Consider the following 21,109-nt stretch of genomic DNA (forward strand, 5'->3'; position numbering starts at 1 on the left):
TCAGCAATTAGTAGGAAGTGAACAGGCCTCTGCTCTGAATGACTTCAGCACATCTGCATCCACAGGACAGCACTGGTCTCTCACACTGCGCTGGTGTGATTTTGGTCCACTCTTCTTCCAGTCTCCTCCACAGTTCGGTGACTGTAGTGGGTTTCTTGGCCATAACTTTGTCGCCAAGGATTTTCCAGAGGTTCTCTATTGGGTTGAGATCAGGACTCTGGGCAGGCCATGTCATTATTTCAATGTTTTCAGTTTCAAGGAACTGCTTTACCCGTTTTGCTGTGTGACATGGAGCATTGTCCTGCATGAACACTGCAGGCTGATTGGGTGATGAACACAGGGAAGGAACCATATGTTGTTGAAGGTTCTGATAAACATTTGCATTCACTCTACCATGTAGCTGTATAAGAGGCCCAACTCCTGCTGCAGAAAACATACCCCAAACCATGACACTTCCTCCTCCACTTTTCACTGACTTCTTTACACACTTTGGGTTCAGTCGTTCTCCAGTTTGTCGCCGAACATAATGTTTCCCATCGGACCCAAATAAATTAAACTTGCTTTCATCACTGAAGTGAACTTTGGAGCAGTTCTCCTCTGTCCACACAACATGCTCCTCAGCAAAGCTTAGTCTAGCCTTTTGATTCTTCCTGCTAATGAGAGGTTTGGTCACTGCAGAGTGGGCTTTCATTCCAAATGCTCTTAAACGTTGAGACACTGTATGACGAGACAGATCCTTACCCTGTTCAGCACTGAACTGGTGAGCAATCCCAGCTGCAGTGTGGAAACGATTGCCCATTGAGATCCTCCGCAGTATCCTGTCCTCTCTTGTATTTGTCTTCTGTGGGCGACCAGCCTTCTTGGGGGACTTGAATGAGTTTGTGATGTTGTAAAGATTCAATATTCTTGAAATCACAGATTTGGAACGACCAACTTGTCTTGCTATGGCTGATAGGATCATCCCTTTGGCCTTCATCTGGACAACCTGCTGCCAGAGGCTTTCAGTCACTTCAGAACGGCCCACCATCTTGCAGAGTCAGTGAAACTGGAAGTTAGGCTTCCAGTTAAATAGGGGTTGACAGATAATCAAGGAAATTAGCACCAGGTGCCAGATTAACACCAATAACTGGGAGGTATCTGAAAGTGTTCTCTAATTTTGATCAGTGTGTTTTCTGCAAAATAATGTTTTTTGTTGAAATGCCTTAGTTATTTTGTGGAAAGTTATTTTCTGGTAGCGTGGTATAGACAGGACAAAAACTCCTTCAACTGTTGAGCAGTGAAGATGACATTATTTCAGAATTGTTCAATTGTTTATAAATTGTTCTCTAATTATGATCTCCAGTGTACAACCAGGCAATGAAGAAAGAGCCTGAAATACAGCTGAAAGGGACTTTGGAGATTAATATACTACATACTAGACAGATTATCCTTTTTTTTTTTTTAAACCCTTTAGGTTATGCATCTTTAGATTTATAGATCTATAGCACTACATTAGTGATTGTATAAATAACTCACACCTATACAGTGATTGTATAAATAACACAACAGAATCAGAATCAGAATCAGAAACAGGTTTATATATTCTTTCTGCACTTGGTGTGCAGAAAGAAATAAAGGAAACACAGATTATAAAAGTTGACAGAAACGGTGACATTCCAGCTAAATATGTTTTTATGTGTAAAACAGCTGTGTTAATGTGTTTATGCTTTTAATAAAATGTAGCTTCATCTGGCCGAAGAAAAACCTTTTGTTTTATTTATAAATAAATAAATAAATAAATAAATAAAGCAAGCTGATGACGTAAACACGTTTTTGTGTGTGTGTGTGTGTGTGTGTGTGTGTGTGTGTGTGTGTGTGTGTGTGTGTGTGTGTGTGTGTGTGTGTGTGTGTGTGTGTGTGTGTGTGTGGCTACGTCTACGTGCGCGTTCTTGTGCGCGTTCTCGTGCACGTCAGGATCAAATAGAGGACGACGAGCGAACGGCTAGTCAGACAGAATCGGGCGATTGAGTCGTCGCGCTTGTTTTGTATATTTACGTCAAGTTTTTTTTAAGTTATAGTACCGCATTTCGTTTGAGACAAAGAGCTAGCAAGCGTGAGGAGCCAACATGTTGTTTCTGTGGGCGCTTGGTGTTGTTTTGTTTAGTTTTCAGCAGGCCTTTGCGGGGACAGGTAAGAATTTTCAGCTCTAATCGCTGACCAGCCATCACTTGATGCTACACATTAGCAGTTAGCTCTTTCGGTTGGTTTTAAATGTACGTCACAACGAGCAATTTAATGTAATCGTAGATGAGTCGTGTAGTGTATTAGATCTTATATCGCAGTATTACTGAGCTTTAAACGTTAATAAAAGGATTTTCTCGCCAACAAAGCCGTTTTAGTTATGAGCTAGTTAGGTAGCTAGCTGTTTGCTAGCTAGCAACCTATTTAGCACGTTTTATTGTTTAAGTATAAGTACTACATTCATATATATTACGCGTACTTTTAATCATTACCGACTTTTCGACATAAATGTTATTACGTTGATGTTGATTAATATTAATCGCCTACGCATTTACTAAAGTGGCCTTTTTCCCCCATTTTAAAATCCCATTCCTATAAACTTTGCTCTAAAGATTAGGTTGTGGTGTTTTTGTTATTGCACTCGTTGTGCTGCCTACTTTAGAGCCAAAATATCTGTTTTTGATAATAGCGTATGGGGTACTATTTGCATACTTGATTAAACCGGTTTAGACCAGTTTTCTAACCGCCTACGTCCTATAAATCCTCACTTTCTAAGATCAGGTTAAATAAAAAAAAAAACCTGTTGCTTTCATACTGTTGTCTGTAGTGTTGACCATTGTTGTTCTTAGACAAATTCAACGTGCACATTGCAGTAATCTAAGAACCTGTCTGTTGGAAAATGTACTTTTCAGTCAGGCTTCAGTCTTTAAAGGATTAAGTATAAGCTCATTATAACTTTACAGAACTGTGAATGGCCATGGAGCAGAAATGCATACCGGCTTGTTGCTAAACAAAAGAGGAGCAGAAAAATGCTGGTGATTAGGTCAGCCATGATCTGTTTCTGAACCTGTGTCTTATGTTTCTTTTTCTTTTAAGAATATGCACATATATTATTTTGATCATTAATTCAGTGTTCATGTCATGACTACATGTTTTGGCACTTGAAACAACAGCTAAGTGAATGTTTGTGTCTGTTAATCCCATACCGAAATAGCAGCTGAGGTTAACACATTACAAATAAACCCAGGCAGTCTGCATGCTGCTATGAACTGGAGCCCAGTTTTGTTTTTGAAATCAGTCTTTTTTTTTTACCCATGTCATTTTATGACCACCTTTGTGCTAGTAGAACAGCAGGTAAAAGTTGAGGTCATCTGAAGGCAGTGACAGACACTGTTAGCTGAGAGGAGTTGTGCTGTAGTAGCTGTATGTCAGAATTAAAATTAGATTTTCCCTCGAGCCCTCTGTCTTCTGCTCAATGCAGCCTGGAAAATTGGGTTAACAAGAGCATGCAGGTATTTATCCAGAGCTGGATCGATTTGGTATTGTCAGCATGATGGCTGACTGACTAGTGGCTGCCATTTTGTTCAGGGGAGCATTTCTGTCTATAGAGCAGATTTACACAACATTGTTGTACAACATAATCAGGAACATCCTGTATTTCATAACTAAGCTGTTTTAGCAGTAAACTACATTATTTTGTTTTGGTTTAGTCAAAGATGCTGTAATCATGACGTATTTAGATGGGTGTGTGTGCTGTAGCATCCAAAATGGCACTTTTTCCATGATGGAAAAACATATCACAGTTTATATTGAATATATTTATATTAATATAATGGTTTCTGTCCAATTTTTGTACACAAACAGTTTCACTGATGCAAATTTGTTTCTCTCTCTCTCTCTGTAGAGATGAGTATATTTCTTAACTCGGGCTGTGTTCTGTGTGTATGTTATCAAATATTTGTTCTCCAGCCTGTAACTCACTTGCAAAAATTAATTCACTGTCACACTGTAACTGAGTTTGACATGAAAAATTATATAGAAACACAGATGCCTTATAATGAGTGTTCTTGTTCAACAATATTTCAACTGATTAATGAAACAAACAGAATGAAATGTATCAATCATTTACTTGGGACCAATTTCGAGAATAATTAGCATTCAACAGGAAAAAAGTCCATTATTGTTTTAATGCTTGTTTTAAAACTGTGTAGCCAAATGCTAATTTAAGGAAGTGAGTAAGTCATAGTCTTTGGTTATTTAGTGAGGTCTGAGCTTATGCTTTTAATTTTGTAAATATATAACCTTTTAGTAACGGTCACAGATTCAGCCTATTCCAGTTTAAAGGCCAAGTGATATTTAATCACGTACACCGGCTGCTTCCTAGCTTACTGGTTGGAACATGCAGAATAATAGTGAATACCATTCCTTATACAGCTGAAACTTTTATTTCATCTGTGACATGTATTGGAACCTGTGCACAGTCTCCTTAATATTGAAATATAAAGTTGCACTAGACTTCAAGACAACACATTTTGTCAAGAGCTCATGTTCTCAGCATTGATGTTGAAGTTTGTTTATTAATTGGAGACGCATGTCCTCCTAGTAGTTCCATTGAACTAACTCCATAGGGGTTTAGACCAAGCCTACCTTTTGTGTGCAGGCTTTTCCTAAAACAAACTGAAGCCTCCAAGAATCATCGGAAGAGTTCTGAGTTTCCGTAAATCTAAAACAATATCACCATGGTCTGACTTTATATTCTTGAGAAGTATGCCCTGGGTCATATTACATTACAGTTACAGTTTATTTTCCACCTTGTTCTCAGTTTCTCCCCACATTTTACTCCATGCCCTGGCTGTTGTCTTTGCTTTTCAAGATCTGTTTTCCGTTTTGAATTTGGGTGTCATGTAGTATCTACGTTCATGCAAGCCAGTATTTGTTCATGCACAGTAATGCCCAAAATCTAGAAAGCATTAAGTTATATCTTACATTACTTTCTTTGTTCTAACCATCTCTTCTTCTTTTGTGTTTTTGTTCTCTGTTGCCTTAAATAATACTTATTAAACATTACCATCATTTATTATTCCTCATTCCATTCAATTCTTATTTTGAAACCAAAATCGATCCTTGCCACTTGATCTTTTATGGACAGCGGGCTTCATAAAGTCCCCCATGTCCCAGACAAAGCTGGTAGGTGACAGTGCAGTTATGCACTGTGAAGTGATAGGGAACCCCATCCCAGAGATACAGTGGTGGTTTATAGAGGGGGATGAGCCCAATGAGACGGCCTCTCAGCTCTTTGAAGGAGCTCAGCATGATCGTGTGCGCATCAACACCACCTACATCCAACATGGTGCCAGTACCCTGCTTCTCTTCAACCTCACTTTTGACGACACTGGTGTTTACGAGTGCCGCGCTTCCAATGACCCAGACCGCAACGCCCTGAGGACACTGCCCAAAGTCAAGTGGATCCGCTCACAGGCCAATGTTATTGTATTTGAAAGTGAGTGGTGAGGTGTAGAGGAGCAGCCCACATATAGAGGATGTGAAGCCCTTAGATTCCAGTTCTTACCCATGTAATGCTCCTCCTGTGTCTTCCCTTCAACCACAGAGTGGCCCATCGAAGTTACTGTACCCGAGTTAGCAAACTAAACATTTAAGTGTATAAAGTATAGCTGCTACTGGAATTGTGTAAGATTTCCATTTTGTTGTGTGTGTGCGCGCGTGCGTACCAACAATGCTTAGGTGGATGGTGTTCAGGTCTTCCTTTTTAAACAGTACCTGCTAACTACTATTTCATTTGAAATCCAATTATGCCATTGAAGTATATGAAAAGGGCCCATAAATTATTTGCTTTTCTTTTTTACTTTATAATACTTTTTGTATAACTTGCATTGTTTTAGATTATTAAATTTATTATTATTTTTAAGCATTACCTGAATTCCAGTCCACTTCTTGGTTGGTTGGTTGACCCTCATCCCCATCACCTGCATTTATTAGCATGCCACTAATATAGCTTCCCTTTCTGACCTTTAGAAGGTTCGAGTTCTCCTTTTCTCCTGTGCCCTTTTTTTAACTTATGAACATTTGACAACTTTGTGCCTTTTGATATAATCTGAAATAATTATACAACTAGATGCAAATATTGAGATTAATTTTCTTGAGCTTTATCAGATGTTAAAGAATGTGCCTTGCAGGATCCACTGATTAGTCTGGCCTATGTAATTCCCTACCAGCACATTTATTTAAATGTCTAATTAATAAAAAAATGTTACTTGTTCATCTGCAGAGCCTGTGATTTTGGTTAATCCAAAAGAGGTGAACAACCAGACCTCTGCCACACTCAGCTGTAATTTTACCAACCCTGCGTCTCCAGTCACAAGCCACTACTGGAAAAAAAATGGCAAGACTATTGAGAGCACCAAGAAGGATGGAGCAGAGCTCTACACTGAGTACACGTATGTTCTCATCCCACTTACTAACCAATATTATAGAGCTACTGCACTATATTACACTGACCTAATATTTAATGGCTATTTCATATTACAAAACTGGAATATTACAATAGTATCAATCTTTAGAATGCGAAAACCTTTACTAGAGACAGAAGGCTTCAAGCTGTTCTATGCATGGTAGAGATGGTGGATACTGAAGGACTTTCTCATGCAGACTAGAGCTGGCAGGGTTAAATCACCCCAGCACTGACTGTAATTCTTTCATTGGTGCTTAATAGACCTAGGAATGTTGTAGCTATGGGGATATGCTGGAGAATTGCCAAATGGAAGGCATTTATTTTAGACATCGGCTTATCAACCTTAATCGGAGAGAATATTGAAACTCAGACTTGTTTTGGTTGGTTTTCCTACTCAAATAAACTTCGTTACTTCAGGCATTTAAGGATTGGATTTGGGCCCTTCTCTGGCCATACAAAATATTTAAGAACCTCCTAGAACTAGAGACTTTTATTGTTTTCTCTTCTCTGTTGCAGCATTTCGAAGATTGAGACCAACTCTGGAAAATATTCATGTCTCTTTGTGTCTGAGACACCAGCTGAAGCAGTTATCGAAGTGAAAAGTGAGAATGTTTAACTTTGTTTGGCAAGTAGGCCTTAGCAGCAGCACAGACTTTGTAGTGTAAATTGAACATGATGTACACTTTTGAGTTCATGGTTATATGCTTTAGATTTAGAGATTGTAAAAATATTAAATTAACCAATGTTTCTTTTTTGCAGGTTCTCCTCATATTTTGGCACACAAGCACTCTGAGAATGCTAATGAGAATGACAAGGCAGTTCTGCTATGTGAGTGCCACAGCTACCCTCTGATCACTGACTGGTTTTGGGAGAAAACCGATGATTCTGGCGAGAAAATGGTATGTTAAGCTTAAAAAATGTGCCCATTTGCATTGAGTTGTTGTATTGAGTCACATTTGTTTAGTTGAACTTTTATGTATACAGTGCTGCTTAAATGTTTGCAAACCCCATGAGCAGTTTTCCGTTTTAACATGATTTTCTTATTTTATCACCAGCTTATTCTGTTAGATGTATTTTTATTAATTGCATGTGATTTGTTTTATAAAGGGAATAGTGTGAGTTGCAAAATAAATACATGGAATTGGCGTATGTGCAAAATTAAGTGAACCCCCAGCTGCATTGGCAAAGTCAAGTGGGTAAAAGATTCAGGTGAAACAAGTTTGGATGCTTAATTAATCAGTTTAGAAGACTAATCAAATAAGACATCCCTAGGAAATGGGTTGGGCAACAGTGATTTAAAAAGAAACCAACCAAATCACTTTAGTGCCAAGGTTTACCCAAAAAGACCAACAAAGCTAAGCAGAAAGGAGATATCCGAGGACATCAGGAAGAAGGCGGTGATGGCCCTTCAATCTGGGGCAGGATATATGACAATCGAATGTTTCTAGCTTCATCCACCCACTGTAAGACAAATCTACTACAAATGGAGGACATTCAACATGACCACCACTCTAGAAATGGTCTTCCAAGTTCGGATCTCAATCCAATCGAGAATCCAATATTGTGGCTAGACCTGAAGCCGGCCTTACGTGCCAGTTGTTCTTCCAGCCTCTCTTAAGTGGCGGAGTTCTGAGAGAAGGTTTGGGCAAAAATCCCTAAACACCGATATGAGACTGGGCAGTGGTTACATATGAAATTTGGTTGATATAATGGCTGTAAAAGGAGATGAAACAAACCACTAAATAAAAGGGTTCAAAAGTCAAATTTTCAATTTGAGAGATATCACTTGTTGAATAAATAAGGACTTTTTTTGTCCATGATTTTTAAAGTCAGATTAAGGTTTGGTTGTACTTTTGATAAGGTTATTTTGATATTTTTACACAAAAGCAACGATCGTGTCTGGAGGCTTCATAAACTTTCAAGCTGTACTATTTGTGTATTTTGATCAAATGTAAACTGATGATTTCTTTGTCACTTAGTCCATCGTGAATGGTACTGGGAGGTATGTAATCAAAAGCACACCATACAATTCCACACTGACCATCGAGGACCTGAATAACGAAGATGCAGCTATCTATATGTGCTTTGGGATGAATGAGCTGGGAAACGCAACCGATAAGATCCACCTACGTGTGCGTAGCCGTTTAGCTGCTCTCTGGCCATTCCTTGGTATTGTGGCCGAGGTCATCATCCTTGTCACCATCATTTTCATCTACGAGAAGCGGAGAAAGCCTGATGAGATTACCGACGGTATGTGTCAGTCACCTGGTTTACCTGATTTTGCTTGCAGCCCACTGTGAATGTACAATGAATGTATGTGTTACTGGTGATCAGGAAAAAAAACCTTTTAATGATGCCCGTTTTTGTTTCATCATGTTTTTTTGCATTCTTGTGTATATATTTTTGTTATATCTTGGAAAAGTACTTGCAGTGATTTAGTTGGGTCTGTGTTTTATTTACGTTGTTTATTTCTCTGTTCGCTGCTGCTTTTACGTTGTGGTAAGTGTTCAAAACTGCATGTCAGGCTGAAGTGGTTTTTCCCAGACTAGGAACAAGGAGCAGTTTTTTGAAGTCCAGATGCGCTTCTTGCTTAGAGTAGCTGCTGCTAAAAATGGTGAAAAGGGAACAGCTCTTTCATTGGTTCTTGGGGAAAGGGGGTTTTAAAGAGCAAATTTATGGTCAAATGATTGCCTCTCGGATAATGTGTTTCAACCATGTCCAATGAAAGGGCTAAAAAAAAGTCACACCTGACTCAGGAAAGATTTGATTGTTTGGAAAAATAACGTAACATTTCAGGGCTCAGGAGACGTTTAGCAGCATCATTGTGCATGCTCTTTGCATCATACTCTCATTGCATGGGTAACGCTGGTGAATTGAAGTCTCTCTCACCTCTTTTAGACAGAATTTATCTTCAGCAAGTAAAATATGGGGGGATGACATGCTCAGTAATATGGTTCGCTGTCTTGGGTTTTGAGATTGCATGAAATATTTACTTGGGTCAAGCTCTTCATATTTGTTTATGATGCATGAGTTAACCGCATTGTGCATGAACTATTAAGTGTTTGTTATACCACACACATCATGGGAATAATTGTCTTTTTAGTTGTTGTTGGGCAGGTTGATAATTTTAATAAATTTTTAAAGTGGTAGACATGCACTAAACTGTGTGCTGATTTGCTGTCTTAAAATATAACAAAACCAAGCTTCTGATAATTTGACGTTTCTAAATCTAAAACCTGACCAGATATTTTCAATTGCTTGCCAAAATCAAAATATTGTTTTTCTCCTCTTTGTGCTTTCCGGCTGACTTCAGATGATGACTCAGGATCAGCCCCTCTGTAAGTCTTTCATTACTTTTTCACTAATAAAGTTTTAGCACACTCAATGAATTCACCAGTGAATTAAAGAGGAAACTGAGGAAACACATTGCTAATGTTCTGTGTTTTCAGGAAGAGCAACTCCGCTGCAAACCACAAAGACAAGAATGTGCGACAAAGGAACTCCAACTGAGAGAGAACTTGGGGTAAGTTCATTCAAAGCAAAATATCACACACTGTTCCCTAAAGGGCTTTTTAGGATCAAACAGCAATGTTTCAAAGCACATCACGTTCAAAGACGACTTGTATTTCACTTTCTTTGTAGGAGTCCTGATGACTACTAGTCAAGATACAAGAAAAGCATGAAGTTGCTGTGTGGCTTTTTAAGATCGAATAATTGCTTTCTGCTTGAGTGTAAAATGTCTTGAGATATTGATTGCTTTGTTTTCATTCTTTCCCAGTATTTCCTCTCTGTATTGTGCTGCCAGCAAACTTGTTCTTAAAAAGCGGGCTTTGGGTGGGGGGGTGGGTACATGCATGATTATTCTTGCTGTTGTAGTGAAACCTTTCATGTGGGAATGAACAATTGATGGATTTTTTTCTGTCTGCTTGCTCTACTGTGCCACACAACTTTAGCTTGGACGCCAAACTATTAGCAGTGTGATCAGCTACAACCTGCCTCTGAAATTAACTTGGACTCTGATTGCTCCTGTGAATTAGAATTTTTTGGATGGATCTGCTTCAGCCAGTTTGAACCATGTTTGATAATTTGATACACTAGCTATTATAATTGTACTATAAATAAACACACACACATGTTTGTTTGGCAGGCTGGGATATGCAGAGGTTCAGTGTCCTCAGCTATTCTTTATGCTTTTTAGATTTTGTTGGTAGAATTTATTTTTTTTTTTTTTTGGTGCGCTGTGCTTACTTTTTAGACATGGAAATATTATACTGTCTAACTATTATTGCAACATACAACCAACCAGATGTTGTTATTGTAGTATATCCAATTGCACTGTTAGTTAACTGCAGAATGCCACTTTTCTTTGCTTAATTCTTGTTTCAGACTAATGTTTTTGTCCAAGAAACAAATTTGTTTTAGGGATAATGCTTTTTAATTAAGGGCAGTGTTTGTTTTTTTTTGTTTTTTTTTTGTTTTTTTTTTTTTTGTATAAAACAGTAACCATGCATTGAAGAGGACCAAGCATGAACAGTGCCATTTACTACTTGGATAATAATCTAGAATCCACTACTAATCCAGACTAAAGCTAATTTTAGATCTATAATTATAGAAGCAAATGTGCCAGAGTTGAAGTATTTGTCCTCCCTATAAGTGATTCTATATAAAAAAAAAATTTGACTGATTTTATGCCATTTCTTTGAAAAGGAATATAAGAATTTGATCTGATGTAAATTATTTTGCCTGACACACACATGAAATTTAAAATGTCAGCTTTACTGACTCACACACTGAATAAAGTTATTTGGTTTGACTTTAACATCAGACTGGTCTGTTGGATCTGATCACATACTACATTTCTAAAATATTTGTTGTGTGAAATTTGTGGCCATTCATGTAGCAGTATTTGGGACCTAAATTGTCACCCTGTTAAAGGAATATTACAAGGAAATATAAAATTACTAAAAATCTGCACAACATAGTTTCAAGGGAAAATGTATTATAATTGCACAATAAATCTTCAGTAATGTACACAAGCAGATGAACTCTTATCAACACTGCTTTTGCATGCAGGCTACTTACATGGTTGGATTTGCCTGCAAAGACTTTCCTTTTCTTGATTTTCTTCATAATTCTTAATCTAAATAAACCATATAGTAATTTACTGCAATCTGGTTAGCACTTAATTTTAAGACAGAGTGGAAATGCCTGCATAAGCATCAAATAATTCAGTCAGCCAGTCAAGTGGCAGCAAGTTGATGCATAGCAACATTCAGACACAATGCTTCAGTTAATTTTCACATGAAACATCAGAATAAGAACAAAATATGAACTCTTTCTTCATTCTCATGAGCACATTTTGGTGCCAAATTGGTGTTTTCATGCACATTATTCCAGTTTCCTTCAAATGTTGCTCAAAATAAACAAAAAACAGTTGGTGCGTTACAGTTCTACAGGTAAAAACCCCTTGTTGATGAGAGGTGTCATAGGAGAATGAGCAGATGGTTAGAAGAAGCCTACAGTGAGATCTGCAACAGTCAGCCATGAACAATAATATGAGACAACTGTTATTGCATGACTTTTTCCAATCCGTTTTGCTGAGCTTTTGATTTATCTAGCTGCTTGAATGCTCTGTATACTGTTGTATACTTGTGTGGGCTACAACCAAAATAAGATCTGATTTAACGATTGTCCATCTTCCATCCAAGGACACAGTAGATGGGGGTTGACTTTATCCTCTGATGTGTATTTACACAACTCCACCTTTTGTCCCTACACTCACAAAGCATAGCAAAATGAATGCCCAAAATAAATAAAAGATTGTTTAAAATAACAGGTTCAAATAAAATAATGTTTAAAATAACTGATTCTTAATTGCACCTACTAGAAATGTTTTCAGTACAATGCAGTACCAGTGGTAGCTCAGAGGCTAAGATAGACACCTGAACAGAAGGTTGCAGGTTCAGATGCTAGGGTAAAGCTCTGGATAAAGGCGTCTGCTAAATGTGAATCCATAATAATAGCATTCGAGGCACATCATGCCACCACAGTAAAGGCCACAACGTTTATTAAACATGGAGATATTTTACTGAGCACCAGGTGGCGCTTTTGCTTTAGGGATGATTTAAGTTGCTTCTCTCTGATGAATGCAGTGAGTGTGGCTCAGCTTATTTACCAGGCCATCTTCTTCTTTTAACCAAATAAATAACAATGTGAAACTAAATGATTAAAAATAAATAAATAAACACGACCTGACTTGAATATTGTGATTTATTTTATGTTACAGTTTATTACTATTAGATATGCTGTTGTTGTTAAGCCATGCAACTAGCACCAGTTGCTCTCTCTCTCTCTCTCTCAAATGTTCTCTCATAATCTAAATAAATATATATTCAGAGGAGCATATTCAAGGCAGCGCACGCATGCCACTGTAGCCATAGCAACGCGCCGCGCGCGCGGTCCCTCCGCCACAATTGGTGTCGTCTGGAAGAAGTAAATCCGCGCCGCCGCGTCTCCGCCTTCACACTCTGATCTCCGCCCGGTGGAAGAGCCGTTTTACCGCCATGGACGAAGCGGAGGAGGGTGACGAGGACCGCGGACGTGAGCGGCTTTCGAGGCTCGAAAGTGGAGTCTTAGCTGACCCTTCCAGGATCAGGTGTTTAACGCCAGGAGGGGGAGCAGCACCGAGCCAGACTTCTAACAGCGGCGGCGGCGGACCGAACGAGCTCCGTGCGTCGCGGGAGACGGACCGCGCGCCTGTCTCTCTGTGCCAGGGCGACGCGTGCGGTTTCGGCTTTGGATTCAGTTTCACGAGCAACGACGACGACACGAGGACCTCAGCCACTAGTGTTGATGTGGAGCAAGAAGACGGAGGCGAGGAAGAGGTGGAGGAGGAGGTGGAGGTGGAGGAGGACGTCGGCATGAGACGCGCCGTGAACGGAGATTGCAGGAGAGACACGAGCTCGCCTTCACTCCTCTCCAAACACGAGAAGCAGACAGGTGGCTCGGTCACACCCGAGGAGAGAAGACTGGGTAGCGCATGTCCTTCTGCCACCATGGACGGCACGATAACGCCCGTCGGCTCTGGAGCTGCTGAGATGGAGAAGAAGGATTCACGGGTGGCGTTTTCGAGCTCGAATCCCGCGCCGACCGCAGCTCTATCCAAGACTGAGGACGGGCAGATGACTACGGAGGACGGAGAAGTCAGGGACAGTCAGACCTACATGCAACGGCAGTTCAGCTCTATGTTACAACCCGGAGTGAATAAATTCTCCCTGCGCATGTTCGGCAGCCAGAAGGCGGTGGAGAAAGAACAAGAGAGGGTCAAATCTGCTGGGAACTGGATCATCCACCCGTACAGTGATTTCAGGTATTTTCAGTGTGAACATGATGTCTGCATACATTTATATTTACTAAGAAATATATAGATTACTTCGTTATGCGCCTCTGTTTACTGCAACATAACTTTAAAAGTACTTTGTACTTTTATTGGCATTCAGTGCTAGTTTTTTTTGGAAATTCACAATAGTGGCAAAAACTATGCGCTTGTTTACATGAGTTAAACTTTTTAATCCGACCCACAGCCATAATTGCGCTAGATGCAAGTATGAACAAGATGCACCACACAAAATCATTGATGATCGCAAGCGGTAAAAGTTGTGCCTGTATGCTTGAATACATCCTTGGTCTGATTTTGTGTCTTGTGAATATTTCACTGTGTTTCTGATTCGATGTCTTGGCGCATTTCTCATTGCAAAAAATCCTGGTGCTTGGGTTATTCATTTCTCCTTTGGATATGTGGTAATGCGAGCTTTGGAGGAAGGAGTCACGTTTAAGTTAGACGTACGCGTGGCATTTTAGTTTTTCTTTTTTTTTTAGTTTTCTTTCTTTTTTTTTAATAACAGTATTGTCTGAAATTCAAATGCCTATATATATAGGGTTATATATACTATTAATATAATCTCAATATCCTAATATCCTACAAGAAAATATCGCCTGTTTCTATATATATAGATTAATAGTGAGCACAAAGTGAGAAGATTCCGACAGGGATGGGCTAGTGGTATTCACTGGCATACTAAACAGTCTCTGAAAATAGTACGCCACCTACGGTAACTATGGAAACCTGGGGTGGTGGTGTATTTTGACATAGTATTTAACGTGCGGTTTGGGACGCAGCAAATGTCTGATTTAGTAAGTGATCGTTAATTAAAGTATGATTACGGTGCGTGTAAAGGGACTATTTCAGCACCAAGGACAGCGTCTTCACCGCCATTGCTCATCAATATGAAATAAATTCCTATTTAGAAAGGATGTCCCTGTGTTGGTGTCTACATCGCCTCACCTTTAATGTATATGTCCTTGTTGACGACCTTGGTCAGGAAGAAGATTTATGGAGACCATATATGAGACATATGAAGGCAATATAACATTAAAATTGCACTACACACGTTACCATCTAACTCAACATGTATATGCTCATTTGTTCCATTTGGTGATTAATGTGTTACATATTTCAAACTGAATGTGCTTTCACAGAATATTTCAAAATACTAAAACCCTGATTGTGAAACTTTGATGTTAATTGTTTGCAGTGTAATAATCTAAATTTCAGCAATACTTTAGAATGTTTTTATTTAAATAGCACTTATTACAAGTGAAAATTTTTAAAGATTAATATTCAACACCAAGCTGACACAATGTTCAGTTCCTTTTCTTCAACCCCCTTACATTCTTCTTAAAGCATTCTAGTAATTAAACTCAGTCTTACCTTTTGCATTTTTTAGCAATTCAAGTGAAAATACACAGAAAAACGCAGAAAATGTGTAAAACTTTATGAGGTCCTGAAGTCTTTACTGGATTAAAACTAATTCATAAGGCATACATAGTTTCAAAAGAAGTGAATGTGGTTGGTTAGGAGAAAGGAGAAGGCTGCACAGCGTTTTCATTCTGTAAAATCACAAACCGCTCCTTTGGAGATCGGCCTGCATCACCTTCAGAAAAACAATTCCCGCTTGGATCATGCGAAAGCTGTGATTTATACAAACAAGATACAACATACATACTGTATGATCGGCAACACACAATAAAGCAATTAGGGATTGATTGGAGGAGTTATATGAATGTTTTATCCTCATGACATTGGTATTGCAAAGACAAATTTTGCAACAATCAATAACAATGAATGTAATGTGCAATTCTAAGCCTGCTCTCTGATTGTATGAAAAGAAATAAACAGTTTATGGGCTTTATGGGTTTGTCCCAGTTTTATGAGCTATTTAGAGAGTGTAAAGCTTATTCCCCTTATGTGCACATTAGACCAGAAATGTAATATGTTAAAGAAAAAAGTGATTGTTAATATTTGATTGCAAATCATTTAAATGCACAAAGTATGCTATCATTTCGGCACTAGGTGTACGACTTCTGGAAACAGTGTCTCTCTGTATGTGTTCTTTACATCCATTCAACTCGCATTTTTTTTTATGACATTTCATGTGCAGAATAATTGCCACAGCATGAAGTGCATGGATGCAGTGCATGAGTAAAAAGGATATATTTAACAAGTGATAAGGTCTGTATCCTGCGAGTCAGTCTGCTCCTTCCTGGTATGCTGTTATAAATAAACCTGTAATTTGAGTCTCTCATTGATTCGTCATTTCAGTGAGTCTGCTCAATGAGCTTCAACTTTCAGCTTCAGCGTTTTGACATTGGAATCATTTTGTTATAATTTGTTTACACATTTTGTTTTTGCTGTTTCTACTCTGGTACATCCGAAGACCATGAGTGCAAAAGACAGTGCTATTCCAAGCACAACCTGCTTTCAGCTATGTACTTGACTTCTTCCTGCAATTTTCAGGTAATTATAAAACCACTTGTTTCAGTTCCACACAGACCTGTGCTTCTCTCTTTGTGCTCTGTAGGTTCTACTGGGACTTCACAATGCTGATGTTTATGGTTGGCAACCTAATCATTATTCCAGTCGGCATCACCTTCTTCAAAGAAGAGACCACCACCCCCTGGATTATCTTTAACGTGGTCTCAGACACGTTCTTCCTCATGGACCTGGTGCTCAACTTCCGCACGGGCATTGTCTTTGAGGAAAACACAGAGATAATCCTGGACCCTAAAAAGATCAAGCAAAAGTACTTGCGGACTTGGTTTGTAGTGGACTTCATCTCATCTATCCCTGTGGATTATATTTTTCTCATTGTGGAGAAAGGCATGGACTCTGAGGTTTACAAGACAGCGAGGGCATTGCGGATTGTGCGCTTCACCAAAATTCTTAGTCTGTTGCGGCTTCTGAGACTTTCTAGACTTATCCGTTACATCCACCAGTGGGAGGAGGTAAGAGAAATTTTGAGAAAACTGGAAGTGTCTAAAGCAGTGAGAAGATTTTCACAGTTCATTTGTAAATGCAGTTCATACCAGTTTAATCTTTAACATGGGTTACTATCTGGATAATTTTGCTCGTCCTCCACATGTCTGTGTAGGTTTTTCGGGTTCATCTCACCACCTCTTTCCTCCCAAAAACAAGACAGTAGGTGGATTGGCTACTTTAAACCACCCCAATGTGTGAATGGACTGGTATTTCATCCAGGATGTATTCCTACCTTATGCCCAGTGATATACCCTGACTAAGATAAAACATTTACTGAAATGAAAATGTCATGAGCCGGTAGACACACATTTGGAACATTTGGAAGTCCCAAATGATGTTTAGTCAGTGCATGAATGTGAAATGTGTAGATAATGAAGCAAAACATTTTGATTGTAATTATGCAGCAGAAGTTAAAACTCGTGTCTGAATCTGAAATTTAGTGCACTCTCTATACTGTTTTAAAAAAATGAAATTGAAAACATTATTATTATTATTATTATTATTATTATTATTATTATTATTATTATTATTATTATTATTATTATTAATAGTAGTAGTAGTAGTAGTAGTAGTAGCAAGTATTTTGCACTGTTCCTAATTGCAATAATTTATTTGCTTTTTGAGTTTTAGAAAATTATTACTTAAATTCATTTATTAGTTAAGAACAAATAAAACTACAAGCTAATGACATTTTTATCAGTCCTTTCAGTAGAACATTCCCTTAAAAACATATGAAAAATATCAAATGAAGAAATAATAGTCAGTATAATGACTGAGATGTTCACATGGTATCTGAATTATTTTTAACTCTTTCAGCCAAAAAAAACAAAAGTGTCGTGAGTGTATTCCCCATAATGTTGTGCAAGTATGACATGGTGGTGAGCAGCAGGTCTACTGAGTATCTCCATGCTCTCTGTGAGGCCCAGCTGAGTGTGGTGATTTATATAAAGCATTATCACACACTACCTACTTCTTAGACAGTAAGCTATTTAATCTACTGCTTCATGTAAACAAACTATAAAAGTCCTCCTATTTTTTAGTAACTCTTTGTACACTCGATTAAAAAAAATAGCCAGAGCTAATCGAGTGGGTCTGTGGGTGGAGATGCTCAGTAAGCAGGATAGAAGTTACTTTAGTTTCTGTGTTTTCATAATCCCTCCCAGAGTTTAGGTTTGCAGAAATGAATACAAAATCAAGCAAACTCGGTGATAGTTAGATGAGTCTGGTGAAACAGATTTTCCGCAGGTTTGGGTTTGACGAGTTGTGTGACATCAGTACAATATGCATACACCTAAATCCCACTTTGAGTCACATCCTTCCAACATAAATACAGATATTATAGAAAATAATGCGTTTAAAAGTTTAAAAGAAGAATCATTTGCTTGCAATTTCACCAAGTATTTTTTTTGAAGAATTTTTGTATGCGTCACAAAAAAATCAACAAAATCATCATAGAGGATCTGATTTGGAGAAAAGCAGGGCATTGATGTACACTATTGATTAATGCTAATTTGTAAAGGGGGTTAAGATTACAAAACATAAAGCTTTTTTTTTTTTTTTACAAAAAACTTACCTATCATAAACCCGAACCAAAGAGAAGTTTAGGAAAAAGAAATTGTTCTTTCTTTTCGAAGTTTATAATTAGACTCACCATAAACGCAATATCTGATAGTATGTACTGAACATTTTGACGGTAATTAATTAATTTCACAATGACAAACACAGTATTAATGTAGCTCTCCAGGTGTGTTCAGCTTCCCTGTGAGCAACTGTGCACCTAAAGGTGAGTTGCTCAACTTCATGTTTAAAAAAAAAAACCCCAGAAGGCTTTAGCCCTTTTGTATTAGTATCTAAAAACACACCTTTATTTTGGGTATTAAACTTGCCTGAAATGTCCTGCATACTTGATCCTACTTATTAGCATTAATTCTGATTCAAGCTAGGTATATTCTTGTTAAAACCCTGTCCTTATTTTTCTAGCTTGCATCATCCAAGAGCTGGTCCAGTTTCTTATGAATTGACTAAAGCAGTTAGGTTTCCTCCATTTCACAAGTCTGCTTCTATGCCATGCCTAAAAACCCACCACTGAAGTATTAGGCATACTTTCCATATATTTAGATACAGAAAATTAGGACCAAATTAAGTTCACTTCTCTACTGTCCTCTCTGGGACAGAGAGCGTCCTGCTGTTTCTGTCCTTGAGCTGCTCGTTTTTAGGCTACGCCACACAAGTATTGTTCATTTAGTTCACAGTAACATCCAACGAGAGTGACCGCAGTGAACAAAATGGCTGAACGGCACATTGCTCTTACTTTATCTATTAACTAAATCTAAATCTGTCAATCATCCATGTGCTGACTGCATGAGAGTAAAGAAAGGCATTTGTCTCATTCATGAGCCCTTACCTCCTGCCACTGCAGAAAGTTTTACAGAGCTGCTGTGGTGGAAAATTCAGTCTATTGTAACCTATTTGCTTTACATATCAAGAGAAACCATAGTGCTAGTCTCAAATGAGCAAGAAAGGTCATGTGCTAATGCCCTCAGGGCTTTTTTGATAGGCATGTCCCCTTTAGAAGCAGACACTCATTTTGCTTGCAGTTACAAAAGTAATGTTTAATAAGCTCTGAAATGGGAGGTGCTATAGGAATAAATGCATGTATAATGCACATCTTTGGCTAACCGACTATGTCAGACTATTTTCTGTTATTAATAGTTAGGTTTGTGAACATTTTAAATAGATATGTGTTTTTTGTGTGATGATGCAGAACGACCAAACTTATTGGAATGGTCTAGGAACCTAATAGCTATCCGTATAATTGGTCAGTGGGTTTTGCTTGAAATCTGTAGACCTTTTATACCTTTATATATAAAGGTATATAAAGGTACATGGTTATACCTTTAACCATCAAAACCTGTAAAAGCTAAAGAAATAAAATACAACAGAAATGAACAAAACTAAACTCAATTATCATTTGTAGCTCTCTGCAGCTGCAGTAACATAAATTGCCCTGCCACTTATTTTCTATTTTGTTAAGCACCCTCTGTGGCAAAATCAAAGAACGCACTATGCTTTAAATAGTTGATTAATGAAACCATCCTCCTAGACCTAGACCTCCCTCTCAGGAGAGGATATTTGATCAGTAATGGGATTCAACAGTCTGCACTTCTGTAATATTTGGAGTATTGGAAGCTCAGGTTGGGTAATCAGGCTTTATGGCTCAATTGAATTAAGACAAAACCTTTATTTGTCATATACAATTTATATAACAGTTAAATTATTTCCTATCTATATCCTGGGATTATATGGTTTGGGTTATGACACATCACTCCTGGAGAAGAGAGGGTTAAGGGCCTTACTTAAGGGCCCAATAGTGGCAGCTTGGTAGTGCTGGGCCTTGAGCCCCTGACCAGTAACCCAGAGTCTTCACCACTGAGACACTGCTGCCTTTACTTTTAGCATAGCTTTTAATAATTAGTTAGCCTCAAAGATTGAATACATGATTACAAAAACATCTCAAAGCACCAAAGATGATTGTAGTAAATAGGCAAGGCAAGGCAAGTTTATTTGTATAGCACATTTCATACACAGAGGTCATTCAAAGTGCTTTACATAGAAATTAGAAAACAGTTTATAAGAGAGAAAAAAAATATATGTAAAAATAAGAGACACGATAAAATCATAATAAAAACAAAGAACAATAAAAAAAAATAAATGTTAGACAATAATACAGTTATGTATAGGATCTGATTGTGCTGACTCAGTCTTAAGTGTTTTTCTGATTCCAGTGGCAGCCTGTCATGAGCATTCATTTCTAACATAATTATGTACCCCACCTGGTACCCTGGCTTCTCTCTACTCCGCTTTGTTTAAGACTTCTCTCTACTCGGCTTTTTTTCCTTGTTGGCTCACTATTGGGCTGTCAGAGTCCTTTCAGTCCAGAGGACAGTGATTGTGATCTGCAGGTGCTATCTTTGACACCGAGCTGTAATAGATGTTCATGGTCAATGTTTCTATGGCTCATTAATCCTGAGAATCATTTCAGTGGCTGTTCAGGAGGCCAGAAGGGATTTATCAGCGTTATCAGACTGATTAGGCCTTTAGGAAGCTCTGAAGAAATGCTGTTAATGATGGAATGTATATGTGCTGTAGGGGAATGCCTTTACAAATACAGAAACTCAGTGTGCTACTTTGCTGCTGTAATTGTGAGAACATTCAAAACTCAAGTCAGGCTATTAGCTGATGACATAAAGTGAGTTTGCTTA

At 38.2% G+C, this 21,109-nt stretch overlaps 2 protein-coding genes across 3 annotated transcripts in view; both read left to right on the forward strand.

Moving 5' to 3' along the window:
- Positions 1-1,950: 1,950 nt before the first annotated feature.
- On the forward strand, positions 1,951-11,288 carry bsg (basigin). Of its 2 annotated transcripts, XM_060880386.1 has the most exons (9): positions 1,951-2,169; positions 5,150-5,500; positions 6,287-6,455; positions 6,986-7,071; positions 7,229-7,368; positions 8,449-8,719; positions 9,783-9,807; positions 9,919-9,992; positions 10,112-11,288. In XM_060880386.1, exons 1-8 carry the CDS (start codon positions 2,106-2,108, stop codon positions 9,977-9,979), a joined length of 1,167 nt encoding a protein of 388 aa, XP_060736369.1. In that variant the 5' UTR covers positions 1,951-2,105; the 3' UTR covers positions 9,980-9,992; positions 10,112-11,288. The 2 variants fall into 2 exon arrangements, with proteins under 2 accessions (XP_060736369.1, XP_060736361.1); XM_060880378.1 differs by lacking the exon at positions 5,150-5,500 and having other exon boundaries at positions 1,956-2,169.
- Positions 11,289-12,911: 1,623 nt separating this feature from the next.
- Positions 12,912-21,109, forward strand: part of hcn2b (hyperpolarization activated cyclic nucleotide-gated potassium channel 2b) — a 35,733-nt gene continuing 27,535 nt past the window's right edge. The window contains exons 1-2 of the mRNA XM_060880396.1: positions 12,912-13,838; positions 16,390-16,813. Coding sequence (XP_060736379.1) covers positions 13,033-13,838; positions 16,390-16,813 — 1,230 coding nt within the window. The 5' untranslated portion in view covers positions 12,912-13,032. The remainder of the gene's footprint in view (positions 13,839-16,389; positions 16,814-21,109) is intronic.

Source organism: Tachysurus vachellii, chromosome 1 (assembly GCF_030014155.1).
Source record: "Tachysurus vachellii isolate PV-2020 chromosome 1, HZAU_Pvac_v1, whole genome shotgun sequence".
NCBI classification, from domain to species: Eukaryota; Metazoa; Chordata; class Actinopteri; order Siluriformes; family Bagridae; genus Tachysurus; species Tachysurus vachellii.